Source organism: Macrotis lagotis, chromosome 1 (assembly GCF_037893015.1).
Source record: "Macrotis lagotis isolate mMagLag1 chromosome 1, bilby.v1.9.chrom.fasta, whole genome shotgun sequence".
Classification (NCBI taxonomy): Eukaryota; Metazoa; Chordata; class Mammalia; order Peramelemorphia; family Peramelidae; genus Macrotis; species Macrotis lagotis.
In genome coordinates, this window is record NC_133658.1 from 883,067,306 (window position 1) to 883,093,362 (window position 26,057).

Below are 26,057 nucleotides of genomic sequence, written 5' to 3' on the forward strand. Positions count from 1 at the left end.
AGGTTTTTTGCCAAATCAAGGTACAGAGCAAGGTCTAGGCCCTGGAGTTCAACAGTTTAAGCAGTTTAGCTTCCCAAGGCGGAAACTTCCTCTTCCAATGCCAAGGTGCCTGGTGCTCTGGGAGGCCAAAGGACTTATCCCTAGGGTCACAGTCAATATGTGTCCAAGGCAGCCTGGGGTCTTCTGACTCCAAGGTCCCACACTGATGGGAAATTCAGTGAGCTGTTAGTAGTGGCAAAGATGAAAGAAGGATGAGAGGAGAGGCTCCAGAAGAGTTCTGGGACCCAGATGACCATCTGTTGTAAGCCACAGTTAGTCATTCTAACCCAAGACCTTTGTGGTAAGGGAAGACCCGAAGCAGCCAATCTGGGCAGGGGAGCTGGCCCTGGTGCTGAGCTTGGAAGAGAGCTAGAATTGGACTGGTAGGGGGAGAAAATGGGGACAAGGGCTCCCCATTAAGTGGCCAGGGACAAAATCACCTCACAGTCACAGGAACGGCAGAGGTAAGGGATCACTCCACTTACTTTATGCAGCTTTGATCTCCTACATTTCACATTTGTAACATTAGAAGAGAGGCAGGGAACATCATTACAAAGAATAAAAAAAGAACCAACAAATAACAGTTTCACCAAACAGTTTTTGCTCTTCAATAATTATTAGCCAAGTCACTCATAAGAAGTATTATTTAGGCCTCAATGTGAGGGGTGAGGGGTGAGGGTGGAGGGGAGGTATCTGACTGTCTCTACTTCTCTCTCTCTCTCTCTCTCTCTCTCTCTCTCTCTCTCTCTCTCTCTCTCTCTCTCTCTCTCTTCCTTTTTTCCCTCTCCCAGTCAGGGATTTATTAAAATTAAACAGATTAGATGAAGCTCTTGATACTAAAACTGCTCGGCAAGGCCTGCGGTGGAAGTGCCGAGCAAACACCAGAGACATTTGTCTCCAAATTGCTCTAAATACCTTCTGCAAATGAAATTCTAACCCAGCTGCGTTTGAGAGAAAATGAGGACTAACTGGTCACTGTCAGTGCAGAGCAGCACAATAGACTGGGGCCGAGGATCTCTCGGCAACAATAGATTTTGTATCAGGTTACCGTGGGTAATCAGCACAGCTTTTAGGCTCAGCTTTCCCCTGCTTCACTGCTTTGATGAGAGAGCTGAAATCCCCGAGCTTTTATGATTAATTACTCCCCATAGGTCTGCAGATTTCAAGGAAAAACTCTTCTCTGGCAGGATGCTAACACACACACACGCGCAGTGGAGAGCTTAGCCAACAAGCTCCCGAGTTTCACAATCTCCTAAGGGTGCAGAGGGCCCACAACTGGGCCAGCATGGGGATGCCCCTGCAGGCCTCAGCCACTCCAGAGGGGTTCCTGATGTCCTTCCTCCTGGCTGCCACCCCAAGGATGCCAGAGCCTGAACACACCCAGGGCCTCGGTTCACAGGGAACATCACTTGTGCCAAAGGAAGAAGCATCCCTTTACATGGACATCACAAAATAGTGCCTCCCGTTCAGAACCAAACAATTTCACCTTCTCTTCCAGTCAGTTCACGGGAGTTTTCTGGGCACAGACTGCTCTTCCAGTTCTAAAGAGAAAATAATCCTGATTTATTTTTCTCTTCCTTTTTTTTGACTGGTGGGAAAGGAGCTTGCCACAAAGCTAATTTTTTAAGTTGCATGAAAATCTATCTTCAAATGGTCAAAGGATAGAAACAGGCAATTTTTGAAAGAAATCCAAGTTTCAATTACGTGGGAAAATGGTACAAATTATTAATAATTAGAGAAAATACAAATTTAAGCAGCTCTGAGGTATCATTTTACACCCACCAAACTGGCAAAGTTGGCAAAAAAAAGAGAAATGACAAATATTGGAGAACTGTGGGGAAATAGGTCCATTAATGAATGCACTGTTAGTGAAGCTGGTTTAGTCATTCTGGAAAGCAATTTGGAACTGTGCTCCAAAAGTCACCGAACTGTGCGTATAATCCTTTAACCCAATGATCAAAAAGATCAAAGAAAGAGAAAGAGGATTCTGTATACAAAAATATTTATATCAACTCTTTTTTGTAGAGACAAAATAAAAAAATATAGAAAGCAAAGGAGGCAGTTATCAAGTGGAAAATGGTCAAACAAATCACGGTATGTGAATGTAATGGGATTTTATGCTGTGAGAAATGACAAAAGGAGAGAAATCTGGGAAAACACATATGAATAACCAGTGAAGTGAGAAGAACCAGGGAACAATTTATACACTATTTCCAGCACTGTAAAGACAAGTTTGGAAGACATAAGAAGCTGGTCACTGTTGGAACCAAACCCAGTTCCAGAGGAACAATGATGGAACCTGCCACCCTCCTCCTATTAGACTCAAAATGGAGAATGAGACATACATTTCTGAATGTGGCCATGGTGGGAATATGTTTTCTAGACTAAGTTTTGCTTTTATTTTTTTCCAATGTGGGAAAAGTGAGAGGGAGTCAACTGAGAGAAAAAAGTCCCATTCCCTCACCTTTCCTCCTGTCTTTTTAAGTTACTGAGACTTGGCAGGAAAAGGCCAATATTTTGGCGTCCCAGTACAGTCACCACAGATTCTGCTTCAGGCGGTATTGGTCATTCAACTCCAGTCTACAGAAATACCAGAGCACCAGTAATTTACCATTTCAGCCTATAAATCAGACTGACCCCAAGCCTGACCCTAAACTGACCTTGCCAAGTCCCTCGGCCTTTGCGTCTCTCCCCCTCTGCTCTTTTCTGAAGCAGGTGACCTCCTCACCCACAGCCGGCCATCCTGAGGCCAGGGTGATTCATAGCTAGAAGAGACCTTATTTGAGGGGGCTTTGGGGTTTTTTTTTTTTTTTTGGTCTTTTTTACCCTTGTGCATTCTGTAAAATAGTTCTCACTGGATGATCTTTCTGTTCTGAAGGGAAAAAAAGCCTGCATTCCCAACTTGACAGGCAATCAGATGAGTACAGAAGTTGTTTTTTGGGCACATGATCCCTGTCATTAACAGTAAGCTCCCTCCCCAAACCTGTCCCCAGGTCCATTTTTTGGGATGGAATTCACAATAATAAAGATAATCATGTACCTTTCTTCTTAAGAAATGCCCTCCTGGTTGAAAGTGGACTTTGACGGACCCGGGAATTCTGTAGAAACTTGACTGCAGTGGCGATCTGTTTGGAAAGAGAAGCACAGGAGAGATGAAAATGTGAGGAGTGTGAATTTTTAGGTTAAAAAAAAAAAACCATATGGTTCCATCCAGGTCTATGGAAACAAAACCTAAGTAGAAGTCAAATTTGAGAGCAAACATCTTTTGCAAATCAAAATTATCTTTAAAAAATATGCTGTTATTTCTCACTCAGCTCAAGAACTTCCAATAATACCTTTCCCCAAAAGTTCAACTTGAAATTCTCTTGACTTTCAGTCCCTCCAAGATCTAGTCCCAAGCTATTTATTTAACTTTATTCCTGCAGAACATCCCCCTCTGTTATATATCCCTGTTAAAACATCACCTCCAGTGCAAAGTGACTGGTTCACTTAAAATGCTTGTTGAGGGGGCAGCTAGGTGGCGCAGTGGATACAGCACCAGTCTTGGAGTCAGGAGGACCTGAGTTCAAATCTTGCCTCCGATGCCTAATAATTGCCTAGCTGTGTGACCTTGGGCAAGTTACTTAAACCTCATTGCCTTAAATTTTTTTAATTTAATTTAAAATACTTGTTGAATTGAACATACTTTTCCAATAGGCCCCAACATTCTTCCCACTCCCCTGGCCAGGTCTGGCTCTTTGGGTCTAGCTCACTCTGACTACTATAAGCCTGGCCCCTCTATTCTTTCCTTACTTCTCATTCTTCAAGTCTCAACTCCAGTTACAAAACCATGCAGCTGGAAGTCACATAGTATACCAATTGTTACTCAAATGTTTCATGTGGGTATTTCTTGTAGATCACTGGCTTCTCAAGGTAAAGAATGTCCTATGTTATATTCCTCTGCTATTCCTGCAATGGGTATGCAATAAATACTAACTGAATTTAATTCCTCAGACACTTATTAAGCATGTGAAGGGCCTTGTCTTAGGAACTAAGGAGACAAAGCAACAAGTTTCAGAGTCACTAAATTGTCTGTAGAGATCATATAGTCTAGTGTTTCTCAAACTTTCTGGGCTCAGGCCCCTTTATACTCTTAAAAATTATTGAGGACCCTCAGACACTTAATAATTATCTAGCTGTGTGAACTTGGGTAAGTCACAAAAAGAAAAAAAAAAGAAATGCAAACATCTTAGTATTATTGTGAAAACAGTTTTGATGTCAAGGACTCCTGAGAGGGTCTCAGAACTGCAAAGGGGTATGCTGATCACATGGTGAGAACCACTGATCTGGTCCAACCTTTCATTTTACAAATGGTCAAAATGGAGACAACAAAATGGAGCTCATCAATGTCTGTATGAGCCACCCTGCCCTCCTCCCACACAGACCACTGCCCCCCTTTTTCTTTTCTCTCCCTCTTAAGTAGTGGATTTTCTTCCATCCAATGCTTCTGACTACTGAGGGAGAAATTTGTTAGCTCCTAAAGAGCAGAGTCAGATTTTACACATCTTCTGTATCTAATTCCAAACCATGATCAATGATGTTCACCAAAAACTCAAGAGGCTTATCTGATATTCCTGGGAAGCTAAAAATCTAGGAACATCCTCCCTGGACCACCATCCTAAAGACTCTCTGTGGCTCTCAAGCAGTCTGAGCACTGAGCAGCTCCAAAGAAAACACTGGGAAGTCTGGGGCTAGAGCACAATATTTTACCTATAGCAAGGATGAAAGGAGGGGGAAGGAGAGAATAAAAGAATGGCTAAGCAACAATCTCCCCATACAGCTCACCAAATGAACAACATTGAACACAATCTTTGATTCTCCTCTCTCATAAGCCAAGTAGAGGATAACAAGATATCTGATAAAAAAAATCTTCACATCTACCTCCCTCCACATGTCAACAACACATAATGATATTGGGGCACCAGACAAGAAGCAGGGAAACCCCAGCCTGCCCCAGAGAGGAAAGGGGTCATGTCATATGACCACTGTGATGACACCTCATCACAACCAGGAGAATAATCTAATCTCCTATTCCAGGGGAGGACAACCCATCATCCCCTGAAGAAGCACTACTCCTTCATTGGCTGCTAAAAGATATTAACTGTTCAATGGATGCAAGGTGCTTATTTTCCCAACAGGAAAACTGTGATAACTGGTGGTCTCTTTTCTCTCCTTATCTGGCAAATTTAATGCAGGTTCCAGATAGTCGTTCTTGAAGAGTCCCAAGTAATCCAGAAAAGATAAAAGATTAGGATGGGAAATGGCTACTCCATAACCCACAATTCTTAAGACTAACCAAGACATATCCTTTTGAAGATAAACTCATTTTTGTCAAATGCTGGTCCCTCACAAACAACACACGACACATTGCTATCACTTGACATGCTATTTCTCAGGATCCAGGCTTAGCTCCAAGGAGTTTGTTGCTAACTGCCTGAAGCCATAAGCTTTTTCCAGAAAGCCACTATCATAATAATAATAATAAAAGCTAATAGCTCATGCTTATATAGAGCTTAAAGGTTTGCAAAGTGCTTTAAATCTATTATCTCACTAGATCCTCACAATAATCTAGTGAAGGAGACACTGCTATTATCCCCAGTCAACAGATGAGGAAATGAAGGCTCAGTGAGGTGAAGTATCACATATAGGGAGAGAGACAGTTGGAGTAACAACAATCTAGTAGACACAGCATTAAATGGACTGTCTGGGGGACTGAGGCTTGATCCTAGGCAGACATATACTACTTGGGTGGCCCAAGCTGGGCATTAATCAATCAACATTTATCAGTGACTGTTACTTGCCCTGCTCTGTGCTAAGCAATGACAATACAAAGAGTCAAAAGACTGTGCCTGCCCTCAAGGGGCTCACAACCAAGTAAGCTGAATACAGTATAAAGAGGAAATAATAATAGAGGAAGAGGCAAAGAGGTGGGTGCAGTGGACAGAGCACTGGGCCAGGAATCAGGAAGACTGGAGTTCAAATCCAGCCTCAGACATTTACTCTCTGTAGGACTCTGGGCAAGTCACTTAACTCCCTCAACTGTAAAAATGGGGATCTTCCAAGGCTGTTATGAGGCTCAGAAGACATCCTACTTGAAGACATCTGGCCCATGGCAGTAGCAGAAGCAGTAAGAGGGGTTGTGGGTGGCACATGGAGGTCAGGAGCCAGAGAGGAGAGAGAAAGTGCTCCAGGCCTGGGGAAACATTCAGAGACCAAGCCTGGAGCCAAGAGACAGCCAGGAGGCCAGTGTCACTTCACTCTCCAAATTTAAGCTGCTTCTTCTGCAAAATAAGGAGTTGGGCTTAGTCAATGATCTCTATGGTCCCTTTCAGCTCTCCATCCCACAATTTCTAGGATCCTTTCACTGCCTCCCATACAACTCACTCTTCTCCTCCCCAACCTCCACTTCCTGTCGGCAGAGAATTAGGCCTCCTTCCTCATTTAAAAAATAGATCCTTGGTGATGAGCTCCCTCTTCTCCCTGATTACACCTCCAAATCCCTCTAAAATGCATTCCCTCCCATCCCATGAATTCAATTATCCCATTTACACCAATGACTCAAAGATCTATATATCCATCAATCAGTATCTCTCTGGGATTCCAGTCATCACCATCACCACCACCACCATTATCAATGAATATTTATTCAAAGATTATTTTGTACCAAAGTGCTTAGTTCTCAGGATCACAACTACCTGCTCCACCAAAGAGATCCTGCAGGTACCTCAAATTCGAAATGTCCAAAGCAGACTTCTTTATCTTACCCATGATATCCGTCTCTCCTCCAAACTTCCCTAGTTTATACAGAGGCTCTACCATCCTTCCAGTTACCCAGATCCTAGAGTCCAGGGTCATCCTTGACTTCCCCACCACCACCATCACCATCATTCCTCTCCTCATTCAGTTGCCCTGCCCTATTCATTCTATCTCCACAATATCTTCAAAATTGCTCCCTGTCTTGCCACTCATGCTGCTATGATCTCTCCAGTTCTCATCAGCTGTAGCCTAGACTAAGGCATTCACTCCCCCATGGTCTCTCCTCTCTCCAATCCATCCCTAACAGCTGTCACTGTCAAATCTCCCTCAGGCACACAGGTCTGATCATGGCACCGTCCTACTCCAGAAGCTTTCTGAGCTCCCCACTAACTCTAGGATAAAACACAGATAGCTCTTCACACACTCTACATTCCAAACTGACCTCTTCGTCCCAGATCTCCAGGTCTTCAGATGAGCTGTTACCCTGTGTGAGTGAAATATACTCTCCTCTCCCCTCTCCTTCTAGACTCTCTAGCTTCCCACAGGCTCTAATTAGGTCCTGTCTCAATAAAACAGGCATGGTCACCCAGGTAGTTTATAGAACCAAAATCAGAAATCTCCATTTTTCAGACTTGCATTTATACCATGGCTACTTTATTTGGAGCTTTAAAATTACCAAATGGACCAGGCTAGGGTCAAATCAATGACAGCATAAAGATCTTTCTTCTCTGGCTAAACGAAATCATGACCCTCTCTCATCCTCAGCCTCCTTCAAATACTTATTATACACATATATAAAATAGCAGCTGATCTATCTTTTATATTAAAAAAAAGAAAGGAAGCCATCTTCCCCAATGCTGTGACAGGATGGGTGTGGTTAAGGAAATCACTGGGCATGGGTCAATAATGATCAAGACACAGCATGGACGGATAAGTAAGGAGTTACCATTCTCCACTGAAGGGAATTCCATGAGAAGATGAGAGTCTAGGCATCGTGCTGCCTTCTCTGAGTCCTGTTCTCTATGGGGGTACTGGAAGGTACAGAGGAAATGGGGACCGAGAGGTCTTCAACAGTACCCACTAATGGTATCATCCTATTGTTAACCTAGAGAGCTAGAAACCTTTCCCTTATCCCTCCAAAATTTTCCAGGGCAGAGTATGGAAACACAAAATCCCACCACTCAAATGAATGTGTTTCACCTTGTTTTTGAATACAGTCCTGCGTCGATGCATTTCTGGTCAGAGAGCAAAGTTTTGATGGCTTTAATGGTGCACTCAATGCAGGGCTTGGCGCATTCCATCAATTTTTTTTTTAAAAATTGCATCTCTTATTTCTTTAAATACATTAATCAGGCTAGTGTAGGCAAAACGGATCCATCGGACAATGCAATAAACATGAATTATCATCTATCCAACACGCATAATGGCTTAAAAATACATAATAGCAGGTGTAGTTTAAATGATTAGTTATTACACCTGCGGTGGGTCTGATTCAATTGGGAAAAATCATCTTTAATAGGTTAAAAGGTTTAGATCACCATGCTTTCCTTAAAGTGGCTGTAGAGAGGGGATGATGGAGTGCTCTGTCATTAGTAATTCATTTAAGAAAAACGTGGGGGATATAGCAAAGAACAGCATAAACGAGCGAATCCAATTTAAACATCAGGTAAAGTAGAAAACACCTTTTAAAAAAGCAAGATAAATGAATTTGGAAGAGGGATGAAATTGACGTATTTATTTTAACGGGAATTTGACAAAGTCCCGGCACACTTCAAACTTGCAAAAATATGAACAATTTTTTTTAAAGTTTCCATCGGCTAATTTCAAGCCATATAAAATAATTCAGTCAAACACCTGCATAAAGTGTGTTTGGGGCTGGTTTATGCCCCTCTTGATCTCTGTCGGAAAATGCAGGCGACAGGCAAATCACATATTTAACAGCATCGATACCACTGTGCCAGATGCAAAAATATAAAGCATCCAAACTAATAGCCTCCTTGTAATGTGCTGAATAAGAAAGATGCCCAAATAAGCAGCTACATCTAAGTGTGAACAGAGGAAAACCTCTCTCCTCCTTTCACTAATTGTTTCTTTAGCTACTCCTTACCCTTTCCTCTTCTCTCCCTCCCTCCCTCCCTCCAAAGAGCTGGTAGCACAATAAAAAAAGGGCTTGGCAGATCGAGAATTTTATAAGCCCTGTGATTCATACACAGATGTTAACAGATTTTCTAAAAATCTTTATCCATAATGCAAAGACTTTAATGGGCCAAATTACTGAAGAGCTTTCGGTCTGTTCCCTTCGTTTACTTTTGCAGTTGGGCACTTTTCATTAACTCCAGGAGACCCTGACCTTCATTGTGTAATATATACACAGCATGCATGCACGCACACACATACATTCTCTCTCTCTCTCCTTCTCTCTCTCTGTCTCTCTCTCTCTCTGTGTGTGTCTCGCTGTCTCTCTCTCTCTCTCTCTCTCTCTCTCTCTGTATGTCTCTGTCTCTCTCTCTCTCTTCCCCCTCAGGATTTTGTTAGATTAAGTGATGGGGCTCCTGTAGCCTGTCCCATGATATCAGTTGATTTTCTAATTAGAAGATGAATTTAACTATTCAAGATTTCTAGTTGTGCCCAACCAAATGACATAAATCCAGGCCAGATCCAGATCTTCTTCCTCAATGTCAAAGATGTAAAAGGGAGCCAGGAACTTGATGGTACATGTTCTGGGAGTGCAGCAAGTCAGGGAGGATTCTGGTATGAAGCATTTGGTGCTGCTATCTTTAAGATACTCACTGAGGGGTTGGTGATAAATAGGAAATTGGGTTTTTTTGCATTATACCTACCTTGATGGCTTCTTAGGAAATCTACATACACACACAGATAGACAGACAGACAGACACACACACACACACACACACACACACACACACACACGTGTGTGTGTGTGTGTGTGTGTGTGTGTGTTCCCCTAAACTAACCCTCAACTTGGAAGTAAAGCAGTCACTCTTTTTGAAATCACAAAGTAGAATTCTTGGTCAAAGAGGAAGACTCCAGTTTTTTTCCTGCATGAACTTGAAGCACCATCTGTCACACTGAAGTGAGTGGCAGCAACTTAAGGAAGGAACTTTAAGATGAACTTCTAACTCTGGCCCCTCAGACCAGCTGCCAAATGGTGTGAGATTTGTGTCTCCAAGACCAAGCAGCATCTCACAGCAGGATCTGTACAAATCAACAAGCTCCACCACCGGCAGAGGCTATCTTAACCTGAACTGTGTTCTGTATTTAGACAGGAAAACGAATATCCTTTGGCAAGAGGTGCTGGGAAGAAGTCATTTCTTAGGTATAATTCTCGTGCAAGCTTCTACCTATCCAGAATGTAGATGGTGCTTTTTACAAGGGGAAAGGACATGCAACAACTACCTAAATTCAAACCCCAGATTATAAGGGAGTCTCAAGGAAATCCTTGATGCATTATCATCAGTGACATATCTTTGGAAAGTCCCCAGTTCCCCACTCACCCCTACACACACACACACACACACACACACACACACACACACACCCCTCCTAAAATGTGAAAACTCACCAAATATTAATTTTAATTTTAAAAAATTTGTGACTAAAAGCATTCAAGGTCAAGTCCTTTCAGAGCATACAGATATGAAGGCTGAAGAGCAAAAGGAGGTAACTACTGCCCCCAGACCCAAGTCACCCTCACTGCTGTGTCTCTGTCCTGCTCAGGGGGGCCCAGGAAGGTTCCTACTCTCCTCCTCAAAAGGAGACACTGCACTCAGAACCTTGCTAACAAGCATCAGGCTAAAGCTAACTCACACTATAACAAGGGCTGGCTTAAAAAGCTAGCATTGCGGAGAACTTGAGAACCCCCTTCAAACCAAAATGTTGCGTTTTCCTAAGAAATCGGTGCTCTGTCAGGAGTTCCTTGACAAATATGGTCATCGGTGGCATGAGGAAATAGTAGCAAAGCAGCTGTTAATCAGAGAAACACATCGGAGAACGCTGATGCCAGCACTCATGAAAGAATGCAAGGGGCTAATTAGGAAGCTATATATCTCACTAAAGAGGCTGGGCTCCCTGAGACTCCAGGAAGAGCTCGCTTGGATTCTGGGTACGGGGATGCCGAATTCTGCCCAGGATCCTCCCCAGGTTGAGACCCCCTGGTTTAGTCTGAGTTTTCCATGCAGAATCCAGTGCTACTATCTCCCAGGCTGCCCGGGGCACTCTCGTCTTCAATTTTAAAGGTTCAGTTCTAACTAGAAGACAGACCAGGCAGGAAAGGAAACGAGGCAAACCAGATTCCCTGCCCACAAGTAGTGTATAAATGCCTTCTAAAGATGGCAGGTCCCAAATAAAAGAAAACCCAGTAGATTAAAAAAGAAAAACCATCAGAAATTCTGGAATAATGATCCTCTATTCCTTGTTAAGGAGGGAAAATGGGACTGGCAAGCAGATTAAGCTACTAGGTGGCCCCTAAAATGGCTAGAGAGAAGAAAACGGTGAAGGAAAAGGGAAGAGCCTGGAAGGAGGAGGATCAGGACTGCCACCCAAAGGGATGCCAAGATTTGGTTGAGTCAGACAAGAGCTGGGAAAGTTATCACACAGAGGAAGGCTCGGGAAGTCAAAATCCAACCCGCGGCTCGACGAGGACACAGAGGAATTGAGTTCCCCGAAACCAGCCCGGTGAGGGTGGGCCAGGGATCGGCCAGCCTCTCTGCAGAGCCGCGGGAATGGCAAAAAGGGGATAACCTTGAGGTGGCCGGGCACGGCAGGACGGGCCGAGCACGGAGCCAGCCCGCCCCCTAGCCGGGGCTGCTGGGAGGTGCAGGCCGGAGGAGGCCCAATCTCCCCAACTCAACAGCCCAAATTAAGTGTTTTCACTCAGTGAAAATGAAATGTTTTGCAAGATGAAACAGAATGAAAATTGAGGTTTTAGGTAATTACTAGTTGGCATTTACATATCACAGGCTGGTTCAACACCTATTCATTTTCCTCTTTTATTTTCAATTTTTTAAAATTGCTCATTAAAAAATGAACAGATGACAGTGACAGGGATTTTTTTTTTTACTTTCCCCTTTTCTGAGGGCTACAAAATCAAGAGATACTTTTAGCATAGTTAGCTACAATTATTCCCCACATTCAAAAAATGTGTTTCCTTTACAGTTAGAGGGTGAAGGAGAAGGCAGGAGAGGAGGTTAGGGGGAGGTTCAGTGTGCCTAGGTCAGATGTGTGTTGGGGGGAAGGGTCTCACATCCCCCTGCCCCCACCATTCAGCCAACAGGGAGTTAAAGGAAGGAGTCTCCTGTGCGGCCTGGAATTTCCTGGGTTTTGTCATCATGCCCTTCCCATTGTTGATCTGGGCCACAACCTGGCCTTAATTAAGCTTAGAGGAGCAGGCTTCATTTCCTTTGTTTTACTTTGCTCCATTTGTGCTTGGGGTTTTTTCGCAGGCAGGGAAGCAAAGCTCTGGAGCTTGAAGGAGTAGACACGGGTTGACATGATAGAACACAACATATTTTCAGGTCTATTGTGCAAATCTGTATTTAGGGAATTCTAAAGCATGCATTATTGACCCTGGTCTCTCTTAAAACACATTGATATATGCAGTAAAAGCCCTTATGAAAAGTAGCAACTTCACATGCGCAGGAGCCTCCCTTTCAATGTGAAATATCTCTGCCATTTTAATCTGTTTTCACCCGAGTTCAAATATATGACATGGACTCCTTAACAAAATGTTGTCACAGAGAAATTTTCTTTAGGATGGTTGTTTTTGAAGTCAGGAAGGAGTTAGTAAAGCCTCAGAGGTGACTGCTCTCTGGCGAAAGCTGAAGATGATTTGGGAAAGGATTTGTTGTCTCACTATTATTTGGGGTGCCCATTTTCAGCCCAAAGTGAATTTTTAACGGCTGAGTAAAAAAAAAACCAGAAAACCACAGTTTCTCAACAATCTGCTGACAGCTCCTCTAATTGTAGCTCAGCTACCAGATGCTCTTTTTCTCTCCCCCCCCACCCCCGACGTGCTGCTGTGAACAAACTCGAGACCCCTGCTTCAGAAAGAGAACACGGTGTCTTTGGGGAAGCCATGGAAAAGGCACGGCATCCTTTCGGGTTTAAAGGGGAAAAAAAGGCAAGCCAATGTAAATAAATGCCTCTTGTCCCCATGCACTCCTGCCTAAAATTAGACAGCAGCCCACCTAGCATTTCTTATGCTGCCAACAAAGAGCAGCACCAGAGCAGGGTAGGAGGGAAAACAAAAAAAAGGATGACATTTGCCTTTTCCTTGGCTTTGAAATCCAACTGGTAGCAAATTGTTTGAAGTCCTGTTTACAGAAGAAACTGCAATAACCTCCATGCTGAAAAGGGGAAGAAAATGCCAATCTGCAAAGATCATGGTGGCAGTGACCTGAGGGGGCAGGGGGAAACAAACTGGCAGAATTCAAGGCTGGCTCAGTGAGGGCTGGGGCGGGGGGGGGGGGGGGGGGGCGCCAGGGGCCAGAGGCCACAATTCTGGTGCCGGATCCTAGGAGGTGCGAAGGATGCTGAGGAAAAGCCAAGCCTTCAACGTTCAAGGGCACTCTCTGCTTCCCAGCCTCCCTGGATGGGTACTTTCCTGAATCCCTCTCATTTCCCTGCATTGTAAAAGAGGAAGCAAAAGCATGGAGGCTAGATGCTGTCAAATTAATGAAGGTGTCATGCTGACTGGCTGAATCACTCCCGAGGAATGTAATGACTCAGTGTCCGAGATGCTCCTGGGAGGAGGGTGAGATCAGCCGGTAACTCCAAGGCGAATAATCTGCGGGCTGCGGCCACCCGGACCTTCCTCAGATCCGCCCCGGCTCACCTGCTTGCTACCCTCTGAAGGTTACTGCTCCTGAGCGCAGGTTCTTTGAGATGCCCAGAGGATGAAACAGGGCTGCAATTTCAATCTCAGGACAGACAGATTGGGGAAGCTCTAGTCATGCACTATTGAGCGGGCAGATGATTAGAAGGGGATGGGGAAAAGGTTGTGTCATGGATAATGACAACTTCAAGCATTAAGTCTTCACTGGATGTTAGCCACTGGATAGATCATCACCAGGAGAGATGGACAAGGGCAGAGGCACTTCACAATGACTTAGCACCTTCCATTCCCACAATGACAAGACAAACACTACAAGCACTGGTGAGGAGAATGCCACCTCTGATAACCCCACATGCCAAGGGGTCGATCAACCCTCTTGGGAAAATAACCAAATGATACTTGAATGAATATACACAAAGTGTTAAGAAAACTAACAAACCAAGCATTAGCTTCCCCAAATCTAGTTCCTGAACTTCCTTGCACCCTCTACCTCAGGGGTGGAATCCAGCTTGAGGGTCATGGAAGATCCATGAAATCATCTGGTCTGGCGCTGCCAAGACAACAGCAGGTGGGACTCAAAAGTCAATAAATCTAGGAGCTTTAGGGGTGAATTAATTAAACGTTTGGCCAAATAGAGCAGACTAATTTTTAAGTTGATAACTTTGTATGGCCTGTGAATGATGTAATAAAAATCCAAATGGCCTTTAGCAGAAAAAAGGTTCCCTACCCCTGCTCTACTAGAATCATGAGTTAGGACAGGGAAGGACCTAAGAGATCATCTAGCCCAACGTTTCATTTTAGAGAGAAAGAAAGACAGAAAAGATGATGCAAGAACGCAGATTTGGTGCCAGATGGCACTTTAGAGAGCTTCTAATCCAACCCAGGGAAGTAGAGTGACCTGCCCAAGGTCACAGTGCAGGGAAGGAGTGACAAGGCAAGGATTTGAACTCAGCATCTGGATTGCAAAGTCCCAGAGACTAGGTTTTAAACAAGAGGAGGTGTGATCCTTCTGGTGAAGCCCAGGTGGCCATCAGCTGGATGGAGTATCCTCAAACCTGGGTTCACAGTTTCAAAGGCCATCAGTTAGTAGTGCCCTCAATAACACCGGGCACTCCTTGGGCTAGATTTATTCAGAACAGGAATCTAGAGCAAGGACAAGAGGTCAGGAGTCTTTCCCCAGCCTCTCCCAAAGGGTCATAAATGTGCCTTTCACTGACGAGCCCTGCAACTAATAAACACTCATCCACTTTTTGAAAATAAATAATTAAGTAAATGCCTCTTCTGGGTTCCAAATGTCTGTCTGATCTACATTAGTCATGTGCCATTTTCCTCTACCAGAACGGGGTCCTGAAAAATAACGGTCTCTATAGGATCCAGCTGATACCTTTGCTGATTTCCTCTAGTTTCACAGTCTGTATGTATGTGCACATCCATTTCTTCAAATTAAAACAAAAATTTTAGAAAATCCACACCATTAAACAAATCAGCCCTCCTTAACATCCTCCTCCACTAAATCAATGATAACCCAATTCCAATGCCTCCAAGCCCTGCCTGGGAAACAGAGGAAGATTCAACACTTTTTATCTGAAGAATTATAGATCACCACCTTGCTGGGGCTGATGGCTATCTCCATTCCCCATGTCCTTCTCCAACTGGGAAACATTTCTAATACAACAAAATCCCCTAATTTTACAAAAGCTTCCTGAAACTCCTCTCCCCTGTCCCCACCCCTCATTATTTTCTGCTTATCTTCCTCTCTCTTTCCTTGCCTGTTTAAATACATGGGCAGAGAGTTATTAACTTTTACAGTAAAACCAGATAAAATAATGTTGAAGCAAAAATGCAGTGATGTAAGGGCTGCAGCTAGCACCATTTATCTGTGGAAATCAGATTAGCCCTCAAGTGCCAGAGATACCTGGAAAAGTGCTCACAATCAAATCAAAAAAGGATACAAAAACATTAACCTGATGGCTAAAAACTCCACATTTAAACATTTAAAGTAATAAAGGAGCTTTTATTGAGTATTTTTTCTATTTCATTAAGGCATAAATTGACGAGGACTCCAGGATACATTTCCTAGACTTTGGGATCTTCAAATCAAATGCTCTCTTGGACTTTTTTTTAACCTAAAAGGAAACGGCATTTCTTGTAAATTTGAACTAAAGGATTAAAGCTTCTCCTACAATATCAATATCAGCCCTGAGTGCAAACACAGCAGCAAACACAAGGCTTTTTGGTCTAGGTATATTCATCTTGAGCCCACCCCCAAGCTAGCAGAAAATTATGGAGATGATCTGACCGATCAGATATATCTCCCTTTTATGTGCGATCTGCACAGGAAATAAGAATCAGAATAAAACACCCTGCCATTCTCTCCAAATAACAAAAAAACTCAGATTTCTGTAGCACCTCAGGGTCTATGAAGCTTTTGGCTCATGACAAGCAGAGAACCAGAGAAGATAAGGGCCCAGGCTCTTCCTCTAAACCTTTGGAGATGCTGCATTAGCTTTTTTAGGAGGGCAGGTATACAAAGAAACTGTAATTTGATTCTCCCTAAATCTATTTTTTTTTTTTAGGTTTTTGCAAGGCAAATGGGGTTAAGTGGCTTGCCCAAGGCCACACAGCTAGGTAATTATTAAGTGTCTGAGACCGAATTTGAACCCAGGTACTCCTGACTCCAGGGCCGGTGCTTTATCCACTACACCACTTAACCGCCCCTCTGAATCTATTTCAATAGCAAATCCAAATACCTCAGACAGGAAGGGAGTTCCAGTTCAGATAGATAAGGGATGGCTAGCATGGCACCTCCCCATCTGGAACTCAGCTCTCTGGCCACATAGGGCAAAGCCTACACCCAGGAAAAAGCAGTCAGGGTATCTGGGATCCAACACAGATGTCACAAACCCCATTTCACCTAAGTTCATCTATTTTATTTGAAGAAAGGAGAAGCCTGGAGGTCCTCCCTCAGAGCAAACTAACTACTTTAGACATAGTTCATTTGGTGTTAGAAAAGACACTAAATGAGGAATCAGGAGAGACCTGGATTCAAGTCCAAGTGCTGGTCCTCATCAGCTAGGACATTTGTGCTGCCTGCTTCATGAGACTGTTGTGAGGAGAGTTCTGTTAACCTTAAAGCATCTACCAGAAAGGGAAAGGATCTGGCTTTCCTAACTCCCAAGTCCACAGTTCTTCTACTGCTTTGTCCCAAAACTTGCCATCTCTGTGCTAAAATAATGTGTTCCAGGTCCTTCTGGTGATTTCTGAGGAGCTCAGTTTACACTGGGCACAACTGCCACACTGTCTCTCCACTTGAGAGCAAGGGAGACCAAATGCTACCTTGAAAAAGCCTAAAGACAGCCTGACTTCATTCTGTGTAAAGCCAGACCACCAGCTCCTCCTTCCATACATCCCAGGCATATCCCAGTATCCCAGTGTTCTAGTGTAGAACTGAATCAGACAATGAGCCAACCCTCCAGAAAGTGTAAGTTATGCTCAGCCAGGATCTGGATGGGTCAGGGAGAGAGACTGGAGTTTAGAGTCTGCAAGACTGTCAAATCCAGCCCCAGACACACACACATGTGTGACCCTGGGTAAGTCACTTTACACTCTTTGCCTCAGTTTTCTCATCTGTCGAATGAGTTGGAGAAGAAGATGGAAACCACTCCAGTCTCCTTGTCCAGAAAAGGCTGGGGGTCATGAAGAGTCAGATACTCCAGAAATGGCTACACATGTGTTCAAGAATCTATTTAATTAGGTAGGAAAGGGTATAATCCACTTTAGAAAATCTGCTAAACAAAACAAAATAAAAAAAGGTTGCTTTAAGTGGGAAATTCAGTTCATTCTGACAAGTCTGATATGCCTCCTTTGGGTCAGACCCAGTACTAGGGAGCTAGGAATGGGGCAGGGAAAGGAGTAGAGAGAATTAGTTACTACAAAGTAAACATCAATCCATCAACAGGAATAGATTAAGCACTGGCAATCAGGATGAAGTGACTTACCCAGGGTCACACTGTTAATAAGCATCTGAAGCTGGATTGAACTCAAGAAGATGAGTCTTTCAGACTCTGGGCCTGGTGTTCTATCCATTGCACCAGCCCTGGAGTCAGGTGGTCCTAAGTTCAAATCTGATCTCAGATACTTGACTCTTACTAGTTATGTGACCTTGGACAAGTCACTTAACCCTGATTGCCTCGCCTTCAGGATGATTTCTAGTCATCTCATTCATATCTGTCCACTGGACCCAAATGGTTCTGGAGGCTGGTGACTTAGAACAGCACCTCCTCACTCAGATCCAATTCTCAGGCTTGTCATGGCATCACCTCCCCTAATGTCATGGTCTTCTCCAAGAACATAAAGACAAACCTCACCATCATCATCAAGCATCTACTTACTATGTGATGATGATCATGGGAGGCTCAGGTACAAAAGACAAAAATAAATCTGTTCCTGCCCTCAAGGGGCCTACATTTATTTTTTCTTTTCTTTTCTTTTTTGCTTTTTTGCAAGACAATGAGCTTAAGTCACTTGTTCAAGGTCACACACTTGAACTCAGACCCTCCCGACCTCAGGACTGGCACTCTATCCACTGTATCACTAGCTGCTCCCAGGGGCCTACATTCTTTAGGGAAAAAACACATGCACAAATATTAGGGGCAAAGGGTTCCTATCAATTAGGGAAATTAGCTGATTTTGTATGCCTGATCCAAGGAGCTTGAAGGGAGCTAGGAAAAGCCTAGTGGTCCTGTTTTAACTATCCCAAGACAAGGTCAGTATTCAAGGACCGAAGGCCAAAAGCTCAGCAATGATCAACAAATCTTTATGGAGTCCCAATAGGCACATCATCTAGGATACATAAGTTTTATTATGGAGCTTAAGAGACCCAAGAAACAAGAAGAGATGGAAACTCACTCCTCTCCTAATTGAAGAGGCCAAAAACCCAGAGCTGAGATGAAGGATGGTCGTTCAAGACAGAAATGGCAAGCTGAGATAAGACAGAATCTTTGCAGTTTGAGAGGCATGAAAAAAAAAGGATCCTATTAACATAAACAGAGTCATGAATGCTCTAGTGAAAAATTCACAGGATGCCACATGCAAATTCTTTTTTTTAAACTGTGCACAGGGGAGAAAACAACTAACCAAACCATTTTTGAAAGTGTGTATGGGGGACAGTTGAATTAGGAAAGAATATACGGGGGGACCTGGGTATCCCTCTCTAGTGGTCTACCCTTCCCTGCATTTCTATATTTTAACTCTGCTTTCTAGTCATTCAACAGAGTCCTGAATTCTGTCTGTGGGCCCAATAAGGATGCAGCCTTGCCCTGGGGAGGGAGGGGCAAGCATAGGGCTGGGTTAGACAGTCCAGGCCACACCTGTACTACCAAACTACATTAGCAAGAAAAATGCGAGAGAAGATCTCCAACACACACGTCATTCCAGAAGGGCTAAATTCAATCAAAGATGGCAGCTCTTCCTACAGGGCTGTGATCATTAGAGATGGAGAGCTGAGCCCCGGGGCTTAAGGGAAAGTTGCTATACCAAGACTAGGATGAGATGACAAATGGGCCTTCAGGGGAAGAAAGGGCAGGTCCCTCTGCACATCTTCAGGATGTGAAAAATAACTGCACTGGAGATGCAGATACTTGAACTTGGCACCAAAGCCTAGAGATCAAGATTGTCCAGGCCAGATTCTATTTGTTGGCAACTTTCTTTGGGCATGTTATTTATCCTCCCTATTTCAGACTCTTTCAATTTTTTCATCTGTAAAATGGGACTAATACCTACTCAAGAGATCACACCAATGTGTTTTAAGGAATCATTAGCTGCCATTTACATAGCATTTTTCCACTTCAAAGCAACTGAAAATGCTGTAAAATCGAGTATATGCAATTTGAAATATTTTTTAAAAGGAAAATGAAAATAAACACAAATTCAGTACAGCAAAAATATACTGATATCATCTTGTAGAAGGCTAAATTTCCATGCCAGTGGAAGGCACCCACCTGCATCTGTCCTAATTGCTGTTTGTATGTGAAGGCAAAAGTTTACAAAGATTTTATTAAAGGGGAGGGGATGGAATAGAGAAAGGAAGAGAAGGTAGAAAGAGAGGGAGTAGAGAAAGGGGAGAAATGGAAGGAAAGAAGAAGAGCTAAAGTAAAAAAAAAAGGCAGTGAGAGTGGACAAAGAAAGGCAGACTTGATTCTAGGAGAGATGGAAACATCAGGAGAAAGAGGGAATGTGTGGGGGGGGAGTTAGGGGGATTGGGAGTGGTTAGAAAACTTCCCTAAGAGAACAAACAAAAAGGGTTTCTGCTTTCAAAAGAGAAGGGAAGGAGAAAAGAAAATGAGAATGAGAGAAAAAGCAGATGAGAAGGGGGGGGGGCGCAAAAGAAAACATCAAGCTCTCTAAAGTGTGTCTGGAAACCAGAAAGCTAAAGGAGAAATCATTAGCAAGTCCATAGTGCGTCTACAGTGATACCGTGCGGATCAATTCATTTAGCGTTGCCCTGTACATTTACAGAAAAGTACCTCTGATATAATAAAGGCTCATAAACACGCAGAAATTGGGTTAGGCCCGTTTCGAATTCCTGCCAAACAATGGTTCAGAAAAATGAAGCTCTATTTTAATTAGCTGGATTCACGAGTGATTTGATAACAGCAGATGCCGTCTGGTTGCCTTCAGCTCCATGGGCTCCACACACATGAACTTGGAGTGGCTCTGATACAATTAGACGACTCTCTTCTCTGACAAGGCGGGCCAGGTGGAGCCCTTCCACGTTGCTGTATTCTGACCACAGGAAGGGATCGAGAATGGGACAAATGGACATGGCAGGGTGGATGACAAGCAGGACACATCCCCTGCCCTGGCAGTTCTACTGGAAGAGGTGCCTCCTCCCCCATGCCTAACCCTGTGGAGGCCACGTTGGAGCAAGGTTTAGCAGTCTGGGGCTTGAGGGCCAGCCTGACCAGCAGGCCTGTGCCTGGGTCTGCTGCCGGTGCAGGGCAGCTCCAAGGTTAGCCAACTCTGCAGGGTCCACACTCTCAGTTCTGCGGCTCACTTCGTCCCACTCACACATACACCATGGACCCCAGAGAGGAGGGCCTGACTGGGCTGTGGGAGAGGGAGGAGGACAGACATGAAAAGAGGGAGGGAGGAAGGTGGCTAGTCCACTCTGACCTTGCCATTCTTAATTTCTGGCCAGGGCTGTCAAAAGCCCTTCACCCACTGCAAGAAGGCAGAGAGGATGGAGAGAGGAAGCTGGCCAAGGTTCAGCCTAGTTCCAGCAGAAAAGGGACCCAACCATCGCCCCCTGCTACCAACACATGTTCTCTTTCTCCCTAAGAGGGCAAAACGGACACAGTGACCTTCACAGGAGCTCCCATTTGCCTGGCACAGGCAGAGACGCTAACAAGCCGAGCACTGTAAATCAAGGGTGAAATCCTGGTGCCAGGAAAGTGCAGGAGCCACGTTTATTCTGTAAAGAGCCCCAAAGATGCTGCAGGCTTCTGAATCAGCGTTTCAGGGTGAGGGTTGGGAACCCAGGAAGTACAGAACCAGCCGGAGAGCAAAAGGAAACTAGGTATTTATTATGTACAGTCGAGGCCTCTTCTGGAAAAGTCATTTATTTCCTAAAACCACTTCAGGCTAAGGAGAGGTTTCGCTCTCTCTAGAATTACAACCTAGAATTACAAATGCACTGAGCACTACTACGTAGGGCTTCCTTCTCTTGCCTTGCCTTGCCAATCCCCAGGCAGGAGCGCTGTGGGCTGGCCCAATCACCCCTTTTAATCCCCTAAGCAGGGGGCAGAGGGTCCAGGCTATGAAATGGGATCAAGTATGCAACACCCCCAGAGAGACAAAGCCAGCCGAGGATTTGTTCTAAATGTCCCTGGCTCTTCAATCCGAATCAATGTGGCTCTTACAACAGGCAGGTCTTGGGAGAGCTCTGACCTGCTCATCTGCTCTCTAGGGTTTTCATTCATATTTTCCTTCATGTGTTCCCTCCTCAAATTAGCTACAGCAACCTGAAAAACATGAGAATTTAAGGACCCAAGGAAAGGTAAGGAAATTCAAAGCAGACCATCTCAAATCATGAAAGGAGGTAAGATAGCAGAAAAAAAGGCAAACTGAAGGGATAGAAAAAAAGGCAAATTGAAGGGATTAAAAAAAGTGAAAGGAGAGGGTCAAGGCAGGAGTCCCCCAGGTGGCCTTGGAATTCCTGTTTCTGACCCAGGCACACAATGGAAAGTTATTTGCAGGGTCTGGGAGACATCACCCTGGGAAAAGACAGGAGGGCAAATATTCTAGCATCCCACATCAGACCAAGACTCGTCTGAATAGATTTTAATAAAATCAAGTCCCCCAGCTCATCATAGTCCTTTGCCCCTCTGAGGCATCTGAAAGCTTGATTCTTGCCAAGCTTACTTCTCTGGGGATGCAAAGATGCCCCTCTCTCCTTCCCTTCCTCCCACGGTTCACTATTTTTTTCTTCTAAACTCTCCTCTCTCTTCTCCAGTCCTTCAGTTAACAGGGTGTAACCTTCATCAAAAACATATACAGAGGTTCAGCTTAAAAAAAAAAAAAAGAATAAATATGAATTTAAAGGGGAATTCTGCCCAAACCTTCACCTCCCAAATCTGGTTCAGCCACATTCTTGCCCACAGCCTGTATTTCTCGGTGCCTCCCTACATTTTTTCCAACGCAGCTGCACAACCCTCTTAAAATTCAGATTTCTAGCACCTATAATTACAGGCCTCTCAATGGCAGGCTCCTTTAATTAATGAACCCGACTCCTTTCTCTTCAAAGAGAATCTGCATGAGGGCTACCACAGGGGTGAAATGACCCCACATCAGAGTGATCTGTTCCCTCTTCCTAGGGCAGCTGGATCTCTGAATCAGAAAAGGGAAGACCAAAGTCGGGCTCCTGCCCGGATGCCCCTTCTAGCTCCCTGGAAGCTCCCAATTTAGCCCCTCAACATTGTGGCCATAAAGGATTTCTGGGAACTCCTAGGAAAAGAAGGAAGATTTCCTGGGTGTGCCCAGCCAGCTCCAAAGAGAACTCGCCCCTTGCTGTCTGACTTTAAGTGAATCCTTCACTTCCTCCCTTCAGTTGATAAGTACTGTGGCTGGGCAGCAATTCTAGAAGCCGCAGCGGTCCGTCAATGGTGGATAAACAAGAGAGGCAAGTGGGGATGGGGGATCTCTGAAGAAGGGATGCAGGAAGACCTAGACTATGGGCCTGAGGCTGAACCTAGCCATACTCTCAAAGACTGAATACAAAAGAGAAGTAATTGCCAAGATTTAAGGAAAATTTCTGGCCCTGAGAATCAGAGGGTCTGAAGGTTGTCGAGTCTCTCATTTTACAGATGATGTAGGAAGCAGCCGAGATGGGGCTGGCCCCCACATCCTCGTCTCTAGAGCTCAGCCTTTCCACTGTCACACACTGTCCTCCTGGGCCATTCCGGAGGCCTCAGGAGCTAATGAAAAAGATTTCAAAGACTCTATCCAGGTGATGACACAACCACACCCTCCATGCCAAGCGGGTTTGTAACAGGAACTCTGAACATCAAGACACCCTGCTTTGTCTATGGGAAGGGAGACTATCTTAGACTTCAGCCGAGTCTGAAAAAGTCTCTCTCCCAAAAGGTGCAATCCCAGAAAGGAACCCACTGAGCTCAAACCAAAAGCCACCCAGGCAAGATTTCAGGTAGAAATTTGGGAATATAATCATTTAAATGGCAGCAGCAACAATGAGCACAGACCAACAACTAATAACAGCTTCCTAAGGGATCTTCCTCAGGTCCACAGCTAAGTCAGTAGGAAACTACTGACCCAGTCAAGCAAATAAACAAACCTCTCTGAGAGGAAGAGGAAAAAAGGCAAAACTGTACCCTCCCATTGCCCAAGTCTAGGCATTCTGAAGAAGCCTTGCAGTAGTTTCTTAAGTAATTCTGACTATCAAGTGAGGCTTAGCAATGATGTGAGCACAGCAACAGAACTATCAGGTTCAACCCCCAAGTTCATCATCCTGTGTTCTCAGGGACCAGATCCTGCCTGGGGCTATCTGTGTACAATAGATCACTTAAAAATACATCAGGAAAAAATGCATTTGAATGAAAACACTGAGATTTCTGCTCTTTTAAAGATCTTAGGGGAGGCTGACCTTACTATCATTCAACAGTTGAAAATACAAACAGGATTGATGTGGCTGTGTAGCAGGGTACTACAGCCTTGGCAAGGGCACTGCCACTGACCAACTGACCAGATGATGATTCTCCCCATAAGGTATCTCTCTGAATTGACTTTGGATATATTTTGAATTTACTCATCTGTATAAAAGTTGTGGTTCCCCCTTGCCCCGCCCCCCATCCCTCACTGCCCCATCTCCCCATTACATAGGGAGTCCTTAAAAAATGCTTAGTGATGTGGACTGAAATCCTGCTCCATCTTCTTCCCTGAAGAAAGTAAAGGCAGTTGAGTTGCCTCCATGCCCTCAAGGCCCGAAGCTCTTTAAACCAGTCTTGCCACACTCCGAAGTCATCCTTCTTTCTCTCTTTCCCCATAATTTCCCAAATGAATCTGCCTGGTGCAGGCCAGATCCCCCTAACTGCCACTAGGATTTAGAGTGGAGCCCAGAGGAAGCATCCAAGGCCCTGGGGCTGAAAGCACCTCTGATTTTAAGGACAAGCCTCCTGACTCCCAGATGGGCAGACACGCCTATACACACAGCTACATACTTCAGCTTTGTTGGGCATGAGAGACTTTGTTGTTGTTATTTGGGGGAGACTGGAGGGATGCATGGCTGGTTGTTTTATTTAAGGGTAAGTCTAGTTCAAGGCTGATCCTTTCTTAGAAGTCACAATCTCTGTTTTTCTAATGAGCTGTAATTTACAGGCCAGCAGAAAACGGCAGAGATTTTAAGGCTAATGGGGAACAGAGAGAGCAGAATCCAAGGCTGACCAGGGATTCTCATCCAGAACAAGTGCTCACTCCAGCTCCACTGAAAAAATTTCTCCCCCAGTTTCCTCAAGGGGAATTCAGCCATCGATCGTGGGACACACAAGTTCTAGGACCATTCCCTACCTCTGCCTCCAATTCCTGCTTGTGCTTTAATGTTTAAATTATTAAATGCATTAATGTATTTACATTATTCAAGTCTTATGTGCATTTTTCTAAGATAATTTATGTATAAGAGTTTGAATGTCCATGACTGTTAATGTCTACAACCCTTCCTGTTCATTATTGATTCTGGAAGAAAAAAAAAAGTCCGAGTTTTAATGCCTTATTTTTAATGTATTAAGAGTCTGAATAAGTGCATTCTCTTTTTTCTTTTGTAATTTCATAATTTAAGTAGTACATTTATTAAACTGACACAGTATGAATTGTGGTGAAGTCTGGCACAGCTCCATGCTGCCGGCATAGCCGGACGGGGAATCACGCTACTCTGCAAATGGAACAGAGAGAGAGAGTGAAAGATGGAGAGAGATGGAGAGAGGGAGGGAGAGAGAAAGAAAGAGAGAGAGGGGGGAGGGGAGGGAGGGGAGAGGAAGAGAGATGGGGAGAAAGAGAGGGAAGAAGAGGAGAGGGAGAGGGAAAGGGAGAGAGAGAGGGGGAGAGAGAGAGAGAGAGAGAGAGAGAGAGAGAGCACCTCTTCTTTGCTTCCCTCTAGGATTATCCTGGTCCTGTCTCTGCCCTTAAAGGAGGGGTGAGCAGAAAGGGAGGAGGGTCTCACCATACCAAAAAGGCTTCTGCAAGTAGATTTCTCTCTGATCCCACAGTAGCTCCTCTCTATGGCCTAGTTTGTGTCCTGACTCCAGGCTATCTGGTGAAACTCATGGACCTTTCTCAAAAGAGTGTTTTTAAATGCAGGAAATAAAATCTATAAGGCTATAAAAGAAATCAACTATATGTGTATTGTCTAAGTGTGCCTGTACAGCATTAGCAATCATGAACCCCAACTTAAGAACCCCTTGCCAGTGTAAACTGAAAACTCCATTTTCAAAATGGGGTCTATCTGTATTATTTTTTAAAGGTTAACAGTTTGAAATTTAATTTAAAGTTTCATTGAAATGAAAGCACAAAGGGTGGCTAGGTGGCGTAAGTGGATAAAGCACCAGCCCTGGAGTCAGAAGTACCTGGGTTCAAATCCGGTCTCAGACACTTAATAATTACCTAGCTGTGTGACCTTGGGCAAGCCACTTAACCCCGTTTGCCTGGCCAAAAAAAAAATAAAATAAAATAAAAAAAATAAAAAAGAAATGAAAGCACAAGCTGCCTCCTCCTTCCCAGGATGTTCTTCCCTCTCTCCTCTGCCTGCTGGAATCCCTTGTTCTCTCCCCATAGAAGTTACAGGTCACTATCCTCCTCCATCATC

The 26,057-nt window shown here is 44.2% G+C and overlaps 1 protein-coding gene across 2 annotated transcripts in view; it reads right to left on the minus strand.

The window, feature by feature from the left end:
- PEX14 (peroxisomal biogenesis factor 14) overlaps positions 1-26,057 on the minus strand; it is a 146,328-nt gene that overhangs the window by 73,501 nt on the left and 46,770 nt on the right. For both annotated transcript variants that reach the window (XM_074218477.1, XM_074218476.1), the window contains exon 3: positions 3,080-3,164. In XM_074218477.1, the coding sequence (XP_074074578.1) occupies positions 3,080-3,164 (85 nt within the window). The remainder of the gene's footprint in view (positions 1-3,079; positions 3,165-26,057) is intronic.